This window comes from Emys orbicularis, chromosome 8 (genome assembly GCF_028017835.1).
Source record: "Emys orbicularis isolate rEmyOrb1 chromosome 8, rEmyOrb1.hap1, whole genome shotgun sequence".
Taxonomy (NCBI): Eukaryota; Metazoa; Chordata; order Testudines; family Emydidae; genus Emys; species Emys orbicularis.
Genome location: NC_088690.1, coordinates 78,375,857 through 78,390,511, shown reverse-complemented (window position 1 = coordinate 78,390,511; position 14,655 = coordinate 78,375,857). Strand labels below are relative to the sequence as shown.

The 14,655-nt window shown below is 43.4% G+C and overlaps 1 protein-coding gene across 2 annotated transcripts in view; it reads right to left on the bottom strand.

Moving 5' to 3' along the window:
• DNAJC18 (DnaJ heat shock protein family (Hsp40) member C18) overlaps window positions 1-14,655 on the bottom strand; it is a 36,006-nt gene that overhangs the window by 20,648 nt on the left and 703 nt on the right. For both annotated transcript variants that reach the window (XM_065409465.1, XM_065409466.1), the window contains exons 2-5: window positions 13,655-13,838; window positions 11,612-11,757; window positions 8,800-8,985; window positions 1,119-1,231 (exon numbers count right to left, since the gene is read on the bottom strand). In XM_065409465.1, coding sequence (XP_065265537.1) covers window positions 1,119-1,231; window positions 8,800-8,985; window positions 11,612-11,757; window positions 13,655-13,838 — 629 coding nt within the window. The remainder of the gene's footprint in view (window positions 1-1,118; window positions 1,232-8,799; window positions 8,986-11,611; window positions 11,758-13,654; window positions 13,839-14,655) is intronic.

The following is a 14,655-nucleotide window of genomic DNA, read 5'->3' as shown; positions in this document are numbered from 1 at the left end:
AATCCACAACATTATTTATTTTCTACCCAAGGACTGAAACTCTTAAGAATGTTACAGGTTAATAAACAATACATAGTGCAATTTGGAATTAGATATGTGTATTTTATTTTATTTGTTTGAATATGTTTTTCAAAGTAAGTGAATTTAGTGCAAGTGAAACAGTGATGGCTCTAGGGACAAAAGTCTTCTGTTACTCCATAAAACTAACAGCCCGGACAGTAACAGCGTAAGTTTCTTTTTACACTGTCCTGCCCACCTGCCTCAACTTTGGCTTTTAAGGGGAAGCGCAGAAAGCAGTCTGTAGCTATTCAGTCCTTGGTGTCTGTATCAAGATTACCAACAAGAATGTTCACTGCAACCGTATGTGATATGAACACTTGTCTGTCCACACCACAAACATATTTCCCATTAGGCTACACAACTGACACTGGATGGTAATGATTTTCAGCCACTACTGATCCATTTCAACTGATGAAAGACCATAGCTCTTTTCTGAGTCCCCCCCACAATAAGATACATTTTGGAAGTAGCAAATAAAGAGACAAGTACAGTGGTCCCACATAAAAAATCCATTCTGATTGTAAAAATATTACTGGTTCTAGAGGCATTCCCCATTTTAAGAACTGTAGAACCTGAGTTACAAACACCTCAGGAATGGGTTGTTTGTAACTCTGAAATGTTCATAACTCTGAACAAAACATTATGGTTGTTCTTTCAAAAGTTTATAACTGAACATTGACTTAATACAGCTTTGAAACTTCACTATGCAGAAGAAATATGCTGCTTTTAACCATCTTAATTTAAATTAAACAAGCACAGTTTCCTCACCTTGTCAAATTTTTTTTTAAAACTTTCCTTAGGTTTTTTTTTTTTGGTAGTTTACATTTAACACAGTAGTGTACTGTATTGTTTTTTTGTTTGTTTGTTTTTGCTGCTGCCTGATTGCATATTTCTGGTTCCAAATGAGGTGTGTGGTTGACTGGTCAGTTTGTAACTCTGGTGTTCGTAACTCTGAGGTTCTACTGTATAGGGAACACTACTGAAACCCATATGAACTTGAAATGCGCCCACTGTAGCCATGATCAATATTTAAAGCTAACAGCTTCCTCCCACGGTACCTGAGGCCTGTTCTCTTCCTCCTCTTTGTCCTGCGTCCAGGCTCTCTCATTTCGGTGTCGCCGCCGATAATAGTGGGCGTCTGGTGTTACATTTGAAAACGTATGAATATTTCCTGTATTAAAAAACCCCAAAGAGGTGAACTAGCCATTTTCATTCAATTGCAGGCATCTATTATTCCTCAGAAATTCTAGCTGGCTATCCCACCTTACAGTAAATGGCCTGAGTTACCAGGCATAGTCATGACAGGCCAGGTTATAAACTTCAAATAATACACCTCAGAATTGAAATTCCAAAACAGCACATGGGAGCTAGCCATCATGCAGCATGTTGGGGCATTGGTGTGCCAAGAGAAAGGGAATGTTTAAGAAAAATAACAACAACAAAAGGCAAAGCAAAACTTGGTGCAAAACCATCTCAATTAATTTTCTAAAAACAAAAACAAAAAACAAAACAGAGACCCATTGGGGTTTTTATACTGCAACTCTTGCTGTCACATGAGTTTTAACATGTCCTCTTGAGAGACTATTTTGCGTGGGAACCTGAGGCTCTAAATATAAGTAATAGGCTTTATCATTCAGTCCATAAATTAGGCTGCTCTTAATTACTAAATTTGCCCTGCTGTACTCATTTCTGTTCTCTTTCTTTGAGCTCTTTATTGCCTCATTAAGGATTTTGTAACGAGAGAAGAGATTAAGGAGAAGTACCTACTTGATAAAGAATACAATTCAGGATTTCCTTTTCTTGTAGGCTAAAGAGAGACACAGTATATAGCTGATTTATTTTAGAACTTCTAAGATGGAGGAAGAAAGAAGCACAAGCTATTTTGATCAGAATGATGCTGTTAAAGAGCTCTACCAATTTTTAAAGCTATGGATTTTACATTACATGAACACCGGAATAGCTATGCTCTTTCCTTTTTAATTCAGGACTCTTTTGTAGTAGAGGCTCCAAATTAAAAATGTTTGTCCTAATCAGGATCACAGAAATACGACTCCATCTTTAAGCCTGCATGAAATTAATATAACTTTACACTTCTATAACATCCTTTATCCAAGGTTCTCAAAGCACTTTACAAACATGGGCAGGATAACATTGTTACAAGAAACTGAACTTAAAATAAATTCTTGACTTTCATTTATTAAAGTCTAAATATCAAAATGCCCATACACAAAGCTCGAGGCCAATTACTTGCAACACCATAATGATCATCCAGCAGCATTAAAAAACATCCCATTGGTACCATAAACTCAGCCTACTTGCAGCATTAAACAAACAGTAACAAATTAACTCAGGGCATGTCTACACTCTGGGCACTACAGCGGCACAGTTGCAGTGCTACAGCTATGCCACGGTAGCACCGTAGCGTAGACACTTCCTACATCAGCAGAAGTGGTCTTTCTGTCAGTGCTGGTAATCTGCCTCCCTGAGGCAGCAGCAGCTAGGTTGACAGAAGAATTCTTTCGTCAACCTCGCTGAATCACGCTGGAAGTATGGTCAGCTTAACTACGGCACTCAGGGGTTGATCTAAATTTTTAAGTATAGACCAGGGCTCAGTTGGCCAGCAAATGGAAAGGAACAGAAATGTTCCTTTCCACCCCCTAATGCCTCTGGGTCCATATCTTCCATCTCTCCAAAACCCGATTAAATAAGTGGCTTTTGGAGCATGCACAGGTCATCAAGTTCATAATATTTCAGACAAAGTGGAGGGAGCAAGTTCCAGGATCTCAGGACCGTCACGCAGAATACCCTATCAGCATAAGAAAAAGTTAGGTGTGGAGCTGTAGTTTTGCTCATCTCCAAAGGTTTTCAACTCCAATTCCCCAAAAGCCTATGCTGCAGCTTACAACTGTTTTGGTGCATATGGGATTTGTTCATGTGCACCAAAACAATTGAATTGATTTTCCTCAATTAAAGAGAAAAATAACCTTTGAGCTAGGAAAAAGTATAGAAAGTTCATCTCAAAAGTTTTTTTGGAGGAAGTTATGATTTGGTTTTAATATCAAAACAGTTTTAAGCTTTGTTTAAGCTTGGAAGTAGGCAAAGCATACACAATTTCTGCTTTGCAAAAGAATTGCAAGGAAGATGTTTAGTCGTATAGCAAATAGGAAGAAAAAAGTGTTCTAAAGTCATAGCTATTTAGTTTTAATAGGGAGTTGTAATGAAAATCCCTGTGCTCCCTTATTTTTCTTTGCCACAAAATCTGCAACACCCTCACTTAGGCCTTGTTTACACTACAGAGTTTTTTTTTATGCAAGTTACACCAATGATCAAAAAACGGTATAATTACATCGCTTGTGCATGTTCACACAATGCTCCTTTTGTTGGTGGAGCACATCCATAGTTGGTGCTTTAGCATCAAAAGTGATAGCAGTGCTCTATGGGTAACTATCCTACTATGCTACTCGCTATCTTCTGCAGCTAGGAGTTGTGGAATGGCGGAGTGGATCGCAGTGCATCCTGGGTGTGGGCTCAATGTCCCGACTCATTTTTTCCCGTCCCACCATTCCATGGGCTTCCAACTGTGTTTTGTGGTGTTTTTCAATGGCCCCTGTTTACTGTGCGCCCAGAGCCTGCACTGCTTTCTACTGTTGTGGTCACTGTTATGAACACATCACGGCTGGTCATGCAGTATATCACAGCAGCTGTCATGGCACATCTGCATATACTCAGGGTATCGCTACACTGGCAGAGTTACAGTGCCGGCAGTTACATCGCCGCACAGAGAGCGCTGAAGGGAAACCGCTGTTGTGTGTTCACACTGCCAGCTGCCTGCGCAATAGCATGTTCACACTTGTGGCACTTGCATCGGTATTTGGAGCGGTGCACTCTGAGCAGCTATCCCACAGAGCATCTCTTCCTCTTCTGCCGCTAGGAGTTGTGGGAAGGCGGAGGGGGTCATGGGGCATCCTGGGTCCTGTCCCAATGCCCCGTGATGCATTGCTTCACATACCAGCAATCCCTGTGCTTCTGCCCACATTTGGCACCATCTTTCAATGGTTTGTGTACTGCACGCAGGAATGGATCTCATACTGTTGACCAATATGCTGCTTGCTCTCACTAAAACATCACGAGTGGAGTGGAGTTATTCCTTAAACTACAAAGGCAAGAGGAGTTCAATATTGATCTCTCCATGCGTACTAGCTATGACACGAGATTGTTCGTGGCATTCACAGAGGTGCTGACTACAGCAGAACGTTGGTTTTGGGCTTGGGAAACAAGCACTGAGTGGTTGGATCACATCATCAATGCACGTCTGGGATGATGAGCAGTGGCTGCAGAACTTTTGGATGAGGAAAGCCATATTCTTGGGACTGTGTGATGAGCTCGCCCCAGCCCTGCGGCGCAAGGCCATGAGAATGAGAGCTGCCCTGCCGTTGGAGAAGTGTGTGGCGATTGCACTGTGGAAGCTGGCTACTCCAGACTGTTACCGATCGTTCGCTAACCAGTTCGGAGTGGGAAAGTTGGCCGTTAGACTGGTGTTGACAGAAGTGTGCAGGGCCATTAATCGCATCCTGCTCCAAAAGACCATGATTCCGGGCAACGTGCGTGACATTGTGGATGGCTTTGCACAAATGGGCTTCCCTAACTGCAGAGGGGCGATAGATGGCACGCACATTCCAATGCTGGCACCAGACCACCTAGATGCTCCATAACCTTTAAGAGCCGCTTCATGCCTTCGTTCTGGCGCGCCACATTCTCCTTTCAGTCCCCCTTCTCGCTGTCCCACCACTCCTTCAATACTTGTTTTTCAGCCGCGGAGTGCATCATGACATCACACAGAAAATCCTCTTTAGTTCTTTGAGGCCACTTCCTAATTCTGCGCAGCCGTTCAGCTGACGATAACAAAGAGGGAGGCTGGGCTCCCAAGGTCATATCTGTGAAGCCAAAATGTAACATTTTACAGAAAGCAGTATTGTTTGCAACACACAGACCACTGATTCAGTGACTTAAAACACAACCACTATTCACATACCTGTCACTAACTGGCTGACGTCAGGCAAGCACACGAGACACAAGACCCCCAAAATGGTGAGTAACCTCAGGGGTAGGGGAAATCAGTGTTCCAGGACCGTACTGTAGACTGGGCATGTGGCTCTTGGGGAGAGCCAGCACTGTAGGGGGGACCTTACAATCATTACTGTCCCCCCATTTTCCACAGGCTGTGTTCATTATGGAAGATATCTCGCTGCTGAGGGCGAGCAGGGAATCAAAGGAGGGTCTTCTCCAAGACTGTGGCTTCCGCCCTGGCCCTTATGCGGCTCGCCTGTGTGCAGCAATGGTCCTCCCCAGTGACGGCAGAGTGGCGTGGGAAAGGTACCCTTAATGGGGCAAGAAACAAAGCAGCTCTGCCAAAGAACCTGCAGCAGCGGATTGCCCAGTATCTCCATGAGCGTTTCCTGGAGATCTCCAAGGCAGATTCCCGTGAAGTGAGGGAGTCAATCAACACCCTGTTCCATTACTTAGACTAGGCATGTGGTGGTACGCACATCACACAGACACACGCCTGCTTTCTGCAACCCTCCTGCTCACAACAACTCGCTTCAGCGATTCCCCAAATCAAAGCCACTTACCAGGGGCTTCCTCTCCTGTTTGCGCTTTGCCAATCTCCGACAGCTGTGACTGGTTAGCCTCCTTCGGGGTAGAAAAGAGCTCCTGGCTGCAAGCATCTCTGGCCTCCGAGTCATCCTCTGCCTCTGGGTCTCCCCCCGCCACATCCTTGTCCAAGATTTCCTCCTCTTGGCTCGGTGCACTTTTGACTGGCACATGAGCCACCGAAGTATCCACAGAGGCCTTCACAGTGGAGGTGGAGTCGCCACTGAGTATCGCGTCCAGCTCTTTGTAGAACTGGCAGCTCGTCAGCGCAGCACCGGAGCAGTGGTTTGCCTCCCACGCCTTGTAGTAGGTGCTCTGCAGCTCCTTCACTTTGACCTGCCCTAGAGTGTGTCCCGGTCACGGCCCCTTTCTGTCATGAAATCTGACTGTAGGTATCGTAATTCCTACAGCTGCAGCGCAGCTGGGACTGGACAGCCTCCTCTCCCCAAATGCTCATGAGGTCCAGCAGCTCAGCACTGCTCCAAGCGGGGGATCGCCTGGTGCGTGGAGCAGGCATGGTCAGCTGGAAAGTTGAGCTGAGACCATTGTATGCATCACCGAGCAAACAGGAAGGGGAATTTCAAAATTCCCAAGGAATTTAAGGGGTGGGGCTCACGGTTGGTCACCTGAGGGCAGGGCAGTACAGTTCAAACCGATGACCAGAGAGGCGAGAACAGGCATTGTGGGACACCTCCTGGAAACTAGCTGCAGCACTGTAATCGACCAGGGTGTCTACACTGGCACCATGGAGCTGTAGCCACAATGCAGAAAGCTGTACGCCTCTCGTCAGGGTGGGTTTTTTTACAGCGCTGCAACTGCACAGTTTCTGCACACTAAGTGACTTGGCAGTGTGTACACCTCAGGAGTTACACCGCAGAAAGCTGCTTTACTGCGCAGAAACTTGCCAGTGTAGAAAATGCCTCAGTAAGCTGCCTATGACAGCAGCACTACAGTTGATGTGGTTGGCAAGCACACTCCTGATCCCTGGAGATAAACACCGTCTCCCTACCTCCAAACCATTTCTGGCTTCAGGCAATGGGGAGAGAGAAGAGGCAGTTTTGCCAACTACAGCTGGAGTTAAAAATGTGGCCCACAAGGAATTCAACCTGCCTCAGCCCTTGCTGCGTTAGTGGTTCTCAACCCTGGAGCTCAGCGCTTATTAGGAACTCTCGGGAGAGGCAAGAAGACACAGGCAGGGGTTGGGAGTGTGCTGGCTGGCCACACCAGAGCAGCAACAGCATGAAAGGTTCACTGAACCATGTGGGAATGCTGTTGTAGCAACACATGTGAAGAAAGCAAGGTTAGGGTAGGTTTTCGCATTCTGAAAATCTGAAGTCAACAAACTCAATTTAAAATTGCGCATCTCAGGAGTTTTGCTAGACATATAAAGGAAGAAGTGAGAAAAGAGTAACAGCAACTGGCACTTTAATTATTGGGTTTTACTATTCTGAAAAGTACAGTTAGGTTATGTCTACACTACAAAGTTAAGTCGACTTAAGTTATGTTGACAATCATCCACCACTGTAATTAAACCGCTTTTGCACATCCACATAATGCTCCTTGTGACGTCCAGTTAGTGCTCTTGCATTGACAGAGAGAGCAGTGCACTGTGGGTAGTTATCCCACTGTGCAACTCACCACCATCTGCCGCCAGGTGTTCTGGGAAGGGATCGCAGTGCATCATGGGGCTGGACTCAGTGGCCCATGGTGCAGTTTTCTCCGTCCCATCATTCTATGGGCTTCCTACTACGTTTTGCACCACTTTTCAACAGCCCCTGTAAACTTCCTGCTCATCATCTCTGCCTGAAAGCATGGATCCTGGACTGCTCTCCAGTATTGTGATGAGCATTATGAACACAACGTGGCTGATACTGCAGTATTTCATGAGCTGCGAATCTGATGCCACCGTGGTGTCTGCCCTGCTGTGTGCCATGGAAAGAAACAATTCAAGATTGATGTTGGCATTCACAGAGCAGCTGCACACAGTGGACCGTCAGTTCTGGGCATAGGAAATAAGCACTGAGTGGTGGGATTGCATCGTTATGCAGGTATGGGATGATGAGCAGTGGCTGCAGAACTTTCGGACGTGCAAAGCCACTTTCCTGGAACTGTGTGCGGAGCTCGCCCCTGCCCTCTGGCACAAGACCACCAAAATGAGAGCTGCCCTAGCAGTGGAGAAGCAAGTGGTGATTGCTGTGTGGAAGCTGGCAACTCCACACTGCTACCAATCAGTTGCGAAACAGAAGTCCACCAGGGGGGTTGTAGCGATACAAGTGTGCAGGGCCATTAATCGCCTCCTGCTACAACTGTCTGCGACTCTTGGCAACGTGCGGGAAATAGTGGATGGCTTTGCGGCAATGGATTCCCTAACTGCGGCAGGGTGATAGATGGCATGCATATCCCCATTTTGGCCCCAGACCACCTTGCAATGGAGTACAACAACAGAAAGAGCTACTTTTCTATGGTACTGCATACTGTGATGGATCATTTCACCAACATCAACGCATGGTGGTCAGGGAAGGTGCATGACGCATTTATCTTCAGGAACACTGGCCTGTACAGAAAGCTGCAAGCAGGGAGTTTCTTTCCAGACCAGAAGATTGTAACGGGGGATGTGGAAATGCCAATAGTGATCCTTGGAGACCCAGCCAACCCCTTGCTCCCATGACTTATGAAGCCATACACCAGAAACCTTGACTGCAGCAAGAAGCACTTCAACAACAGGTTCAGCAGGTGCAGAATGACTGTTGAATGTGCATTTGGCCAATTAAAGGGTCGTTGGCGCTGCTTTTTTGGCAGGTTAGACCCGAATGAAGAAAAATTGCCGTGGTCATAGCAGCCTGCTGTGCTCTGCATAACATTTGTGAAGCTAATGTCGAGATGGTTTTATTATGTCAGCGTAGCAAGAGAGTTAAATCGGCGGGAGGAACATTGCAGTGCATAAACCTCCACAGTAAGGTTGATGTAAGCTGTCTATGTTGAGTTAGCTGTGTAGTGTAGACATGGCCTTAGGTTCTTGAGCAGTATCAAATAAAGCTAACTTTCCAACTCTTTACACTTCAAAGACACTATAGACAGAACACTGACCTGTAGGGAAGTGCCCACCAAAAAACATGTTGAATATTTCTTCTGGTGTGATGTCTGCTTCAAATTCCCTGTAATAATCATAATTCCTAGCCCGGGGAGTGCTGAAAGTCTCTTGCTCATCCCCAAATTGATCATATCGTAATCGTTTTTCAGGGTTGCTCAGAATGGCAAAAGCATTGCCTATTGCTGCAGAATAAGAGAGAGCAATATTACACATTTACTTCATGCAATCTTTTCGAGTCAATATGCCTTTCATAAGCTGAATTTTATAAGATGAGTAGCAACAAGTTGATAGAGGCACATTTTCTGTTGGACAAAGTGTAACACACAACCATCTGGACAGAGAGACTCGATGTCCATTGGAGGTGTTATTCGTAAAGCAAAGTGAGTGCTCCTTTCAGTTATTCTTATGGATACTGGTATTAGCACTGATGAAAGCTGCTCACTCATCTTGGATAGAAGCAGGAAGTTAAAACATCTCCTGTAGCATACTGAAGGGTTGAAAATACTCAGAAAACTGGGGAAGAGACTATTCTGGAAATCTGTTAAAGGGCTGAGTGACAATACAGCTTTTTACCAAGTCTGAAACCAGTTAGTGACATGGTAGGCTTTAGACAGTGTGTGTCCACACACCATATGGTTAATTACATGACATTGCATCCTTCCTGTAGGATGTGTACTTTTAACTTTGTGTTAAGTTAACTTGTGTTACATTCCTACGAGTTGGACAAGATAAACACTATGCTCCTCCTAGGATTTACCTCAATCAGCTGAAAGGTTACAACTGCCTTGTCTTCACTAGACTTGTAACACAGGTTAGCTTAGCATGGGTTAAAAATATATCTTTTTTCCTAGTGAAGACAAGGCCTTAGTTAAACAAGTGCAATTGCGAGTACAGCATACCACAGAGGGCTAAGTGAGAATGGCAGCAGGGTTAGAGTGATCTCATGCACCAGAGGAAAGAAAGGAACGGAGGGTAAGGTGAGGGATGGCCATTATCTTACAAATGCCCACTTGCTGGCAACCCCATTCAAAGGCACAGTTTTGAGCTAGGGGAGTTCCACCAGTCACCTGAGAGACTATCAAGAATAGGGCTCGATCACAACATTTGGGAAACAAATTCTCAAATAAGGATCAAGGAATTTACAATAATTGCCTTTATATTAATAAGTGGTAGCTTTCAAAATTGTCCAATTTGCTTTTTAATGCCAAAGGCAATCCACTAGCCTTATTATGTTTAGCACTGAGATAGCTGTGGAGAATGAAAGCCTCTCTTCATAGAATAAGTACATCACTGGCAGTTTCCCCTCTCCTCTACACGTCTCAACTCTGACCTGAAAGAGCCACCAATAGACCAGTTTGATGTCCATGGCCATTTCTATTCAATCTGTAACCACTTCACTGAGACTGAAAATAAAGGTACAAACTGATACACTTAGGTGTCTACCAGGACCTGAAATATGAGAATTGTTTCACATTGGCCACCATACAGCTAGTCAGCTGACAATGACCTCATCACTAGCCACCTGAGCTGGCTCTAAACTAGTGCCCCAAAGATGAAAGACCCCATATTTTATTACCAAGCCACCATGTCTCCCAGAACACACCAACATCTTTAGCTATTAATTTCTGAAGGTCAAATAGCTGCAGCAACAAACTCAAGTATGCAATAACTTTTTCTTGGAAAGTTGTGTTCATATAGTTTTTCCTAATGTTCAAGGTATCTAAATATTAATGCAAGTAAAGAACATTGAAGTTTGATTTTAAAATTTAGAACTTTTGTACCACCTTAATGCTATTTGAAATACATTTTTCATAGGCAAATTTACACTGAAAACCAACCCCCAGCCCAAAAAACCCCCAACAACTTTATGTCTTCTCTATCTTAGTACTGGCTAACTGAAAGCAAGGCTTTGCCAAGCTCTGTGTTAAGATAGTCCTGGCCATAGTTTGAAGATAAAAAAGAGAACGTATAACAGATTTAATTTAAGTCTTTAGATACTGAGATTGTTGATATAGATAATATAATCTTAGTATCAAGTATCAGGGGGTAGCCGTGTTAGTCTGTATCTACAAAAACAACAAGGAGTCTGGTGGCACCTTAAAGACTAACAGATTTATTTGGGCATAAGCTTTCGTGGGTAAAAACCTCACTTCTTCAGATGCATAGAGTCATGACTTGTTTTTATAATCTTAGTATAAAATTCAGAGAATCAGAATAATACACTCAAAAACTTTCAATGTTTTCATGATTTTTAACTCATAATTAGGGCCCTACCAATTTCACGGCCGTGAAAAACATGTCATAGATAGTAAAATAAACCCTTCCCCGTGAAATCTGATCTCCCCATGCTGCTCTGGGAGCACCCCTGCTGGGGGGCTCCTCGCTGCAAGTCTCTGCCAGGCTGGGGAGGAACAGGACTTGTCCATCCCCTCCATGGCCACATACAGAACAATAGGTGATTAGACAACCAGGAAAACTGTTGATCAAATGGACGAGGGCTATTGTTACAAACAATACTGCTTAAACACCCCTGTGAAACTTCAAAGGGATTTAGGATGCCTTTTCATTTTACTACTATCCTGCTTCTCACAGAGGTCTGTACTTTGAAACTCCTCCTAACAAAGACAACTCTTTGTCAGGCAGCTGTGGGATTTTATGAAGAAAACTGTATGCATCCTACCATCGCCTATGAAAATTATAAGCTGCCTGTGTTTCTATGAAGTCTTCAGCCAGGGTGCATTGCCATAGTCTGAAGCAAGCCTTGCTGGAAAATTCTTTTTAAAATAAACCGTACTTCATCTCACATACCTTTAAAAGCGTCTGTTGCTCCAGGAGCACAGTTCTTGTCAGGGTGAAATTTAAGGGCCAGTTTTCGATAAGCTTTCTTCAAATCCTCCTCATTGGCATCTCTCTCAACTCCCAAAATTTCATAATAATTGCTACACTTCTTTATTCTGAAAAGAGACAAAATTGAAAATTTTACAGGGAACCAAATAGACAGCACTTAACATAGGTGAGAAAAAAGCAGCAGCAGAGAGAGACTGTATGTTGCTAAGATGCATGAGGAATCAGAGTTCTGTCTCAGGGATGGGGTCATGTGTATCACTTAAAATTCACTTAGTAAAAATGTAAATGCTGAAGAAAGGTGCCAGGTTCTGCATCCTAGAAACTGAAGTCATCTGTTTAGCCACAAAGCAGTTACAACAAAGGCAGGTAACACAAGCTTCCCCACCAATCCAGCTCAACCCTCAACTGAAAGGAGAAGATCTAAAGAGCTGGTGTGTAATTTGGTCTCCATGTTCATCCATCTCTTGCCTGCCCTGGTAAGAAAGCCATCAGTGTGCCCGTTTGTACCATGCACATAACTTCGGAACCTGAACACCTGGCCAGCAGGAACTGGACAGCACCAGGTTCATTTCATATAGAATAGCAAACCAGGCACATGTATCATTTGCAGTAGAAGAGCTTATTTAAATTACTTTCACCTGAGAAGACAACATTTAAAATCCTGACATTGATCAACAAGTGAAAAGGAGCTTGATGGGTCCCCCATTGTCATCTCTATTTGTGCAAACCACAATGTTTGTCTGCCTATCTCAGATACTTATATAGCCCCCATCCATGTTGTACCTGAGCACCTCATAATCTTTAATGCACTTATGCTCACACTACCTCTGTGAGGTAGGGAAGCACTATTATTTCCATTTTACAGATTGAGAACTGAGGCACAGAGAGACTAAGTGACTTGGCCCCGTGTTACACGGGATGTTTGTGGCAGAGCAGGACCTGAACCCAGGTCTCCCACAACCCAGACTAGTGCTCTAACCACTGAGCCATCCTTCCTCAATCTCTACTTAAGCAGCTCAGGGCTAGAAGGGCTAAAACTGAGATGCACTGACAATGCAGGGGGGTGAACAATACTCGACTATACTATCCTTTGCCTCAGCCATGCCTCATTTTCATGAGCAGGGCCCCAGTCCTGTGAAGCATTGCACACAGTGGACACACACATCCACACAGTGCCCCACTGAAGTCAACAGAAACAGGGGTCTTGCCCATGCAGAGGTCCCTGTAGGAACAAGGCCTAAATTTAAACACACAGTTATGCTTATTTTCATCAAATCCTTCTTTTCAGGGAGTCTGTTTCAGCTGGAAAAGTAAGTTTGGGCTGAAACTTAGAATTTCAAGTCTTAGCTAGAGCTAGGTCTCCTCGACACAAAAAATTAATTAAAAATGGTTCTACCTTTTAAAGTTTAAAACCTAGTAATCTAAAAAGGAAATGTTTGTGCTCCTGTAACTTTAAAAAAACAGCTGTTTTTAAATGATCTTTTGCTAACTTTTTAGATTACAATATGGATAAATTGGTTGCAGTATTTTTAGTAAACATTCACATTTAAATTTAGGAAGGCACAGTGACTGACATTCTTTTCATATACAGCAACTTTTGTTAATCACCTATTATTATGCATATTCCTCCTATGATTATGATGGCTCCATAGTTTAAACTGACTAGATACTAAATACAGATATTCATAATAGACATAACTGTTCATTATTTGTGACTTAAACCCATAACACCTCAAGGAAGTTTAAATTAAAGTTCAGAATATAGTTGATACTGCAGATTTCACCACTCAGAGATACTTATAATAAAAGGGCCCAATTTTCAAAAGGTGCAGAGCACCCACAACCGCCATAAACACCATTCAGTCAGACCACAAGTGCACATTAGCTGCTCAGGACTACAGCAGCTTTGCAGTTGACATTTGGTTACTAAAAGATCACGAACGTGAGACTTTTCCCTCTGCCAATACAATTTAATGTAGGGTTTACTGAAAATAGTTTGTTTACCTTTGTACTCCATACAACTGCTCCTCTGTGTAAGTCACACTAGCTTCTCCAGAGCCTGCTTGACCCCTCTCATTGTCGCACTTCTCCTTCTTCCCTCTCATACAGTCGCTGCAAGCACAGAAGTCAGAACTCTCACTGTTTTCCTCTGTTGGGCATGCATTCCTTCTGATCGCGTCAATTAAGGCTGCAAAGCAACATGTTCCCGTTATGAATGTATTACCAAAAATGCAGTGACATATCATTGCATGTTTCACTGTACAATAAACATAAAATTAGAGAATTAAAGTTAGCATAAATCTGGTTAAAGAAATGTGTTGTAAAGAAAGGCCCTAACTAGCAAGTAAAAGAAAGATCTTGAAAGTAGCAAGCTATAAGGCCAGCAGGAATGAAGGAGGGAGGATGCCTCGTTCAAAGAATGAAATAAGGGAAAGTTCCTAAAAAGGCCTCTGACCAATAGTGGTGACTGTAGATGGTTTTAAATAAGACAAAGAAACTGTCTTTAAAATAACCAACATGGACCTTCCCACCCCATTTATCAGTGTTCTCAAAAATTGGGGCCTACGTGAACTCAGATGCAAAGGAAAAACTGCTAGTCAGCTAGGAGGAGGGAGAGAGGCATGGAGAAAGGCCTTCAGAAAAAAGGAGGTTGGAAACTTTATCTGGATTAAGACTTCAAATAAGGGAGAACTGCCTCAAATCAATTTTGCACTGAAGTCAGCAATTGGCAAGGACATCACTTGTTTGTTAAAGGGTATATAAAAAAGTAAGCTCTTAAAGGGTTCATTGCTAATACCTGCCTGACCACATTGGAGTGTCCCAGTATGGGTCTAAGCATCCCTGGGTTTAGCCCATTTGTAACTATCTTGATCAAATGCTTATAAATGTTTTGTTACTGTTTGGAGTAGTACATTGCTTATTATTTAGGCATGTTTAGAGAAACTGTATAACTATCAGTCAGCCTTTGTATTTAATAAAGGAATTCATGGTTAAATTGGTGTTGT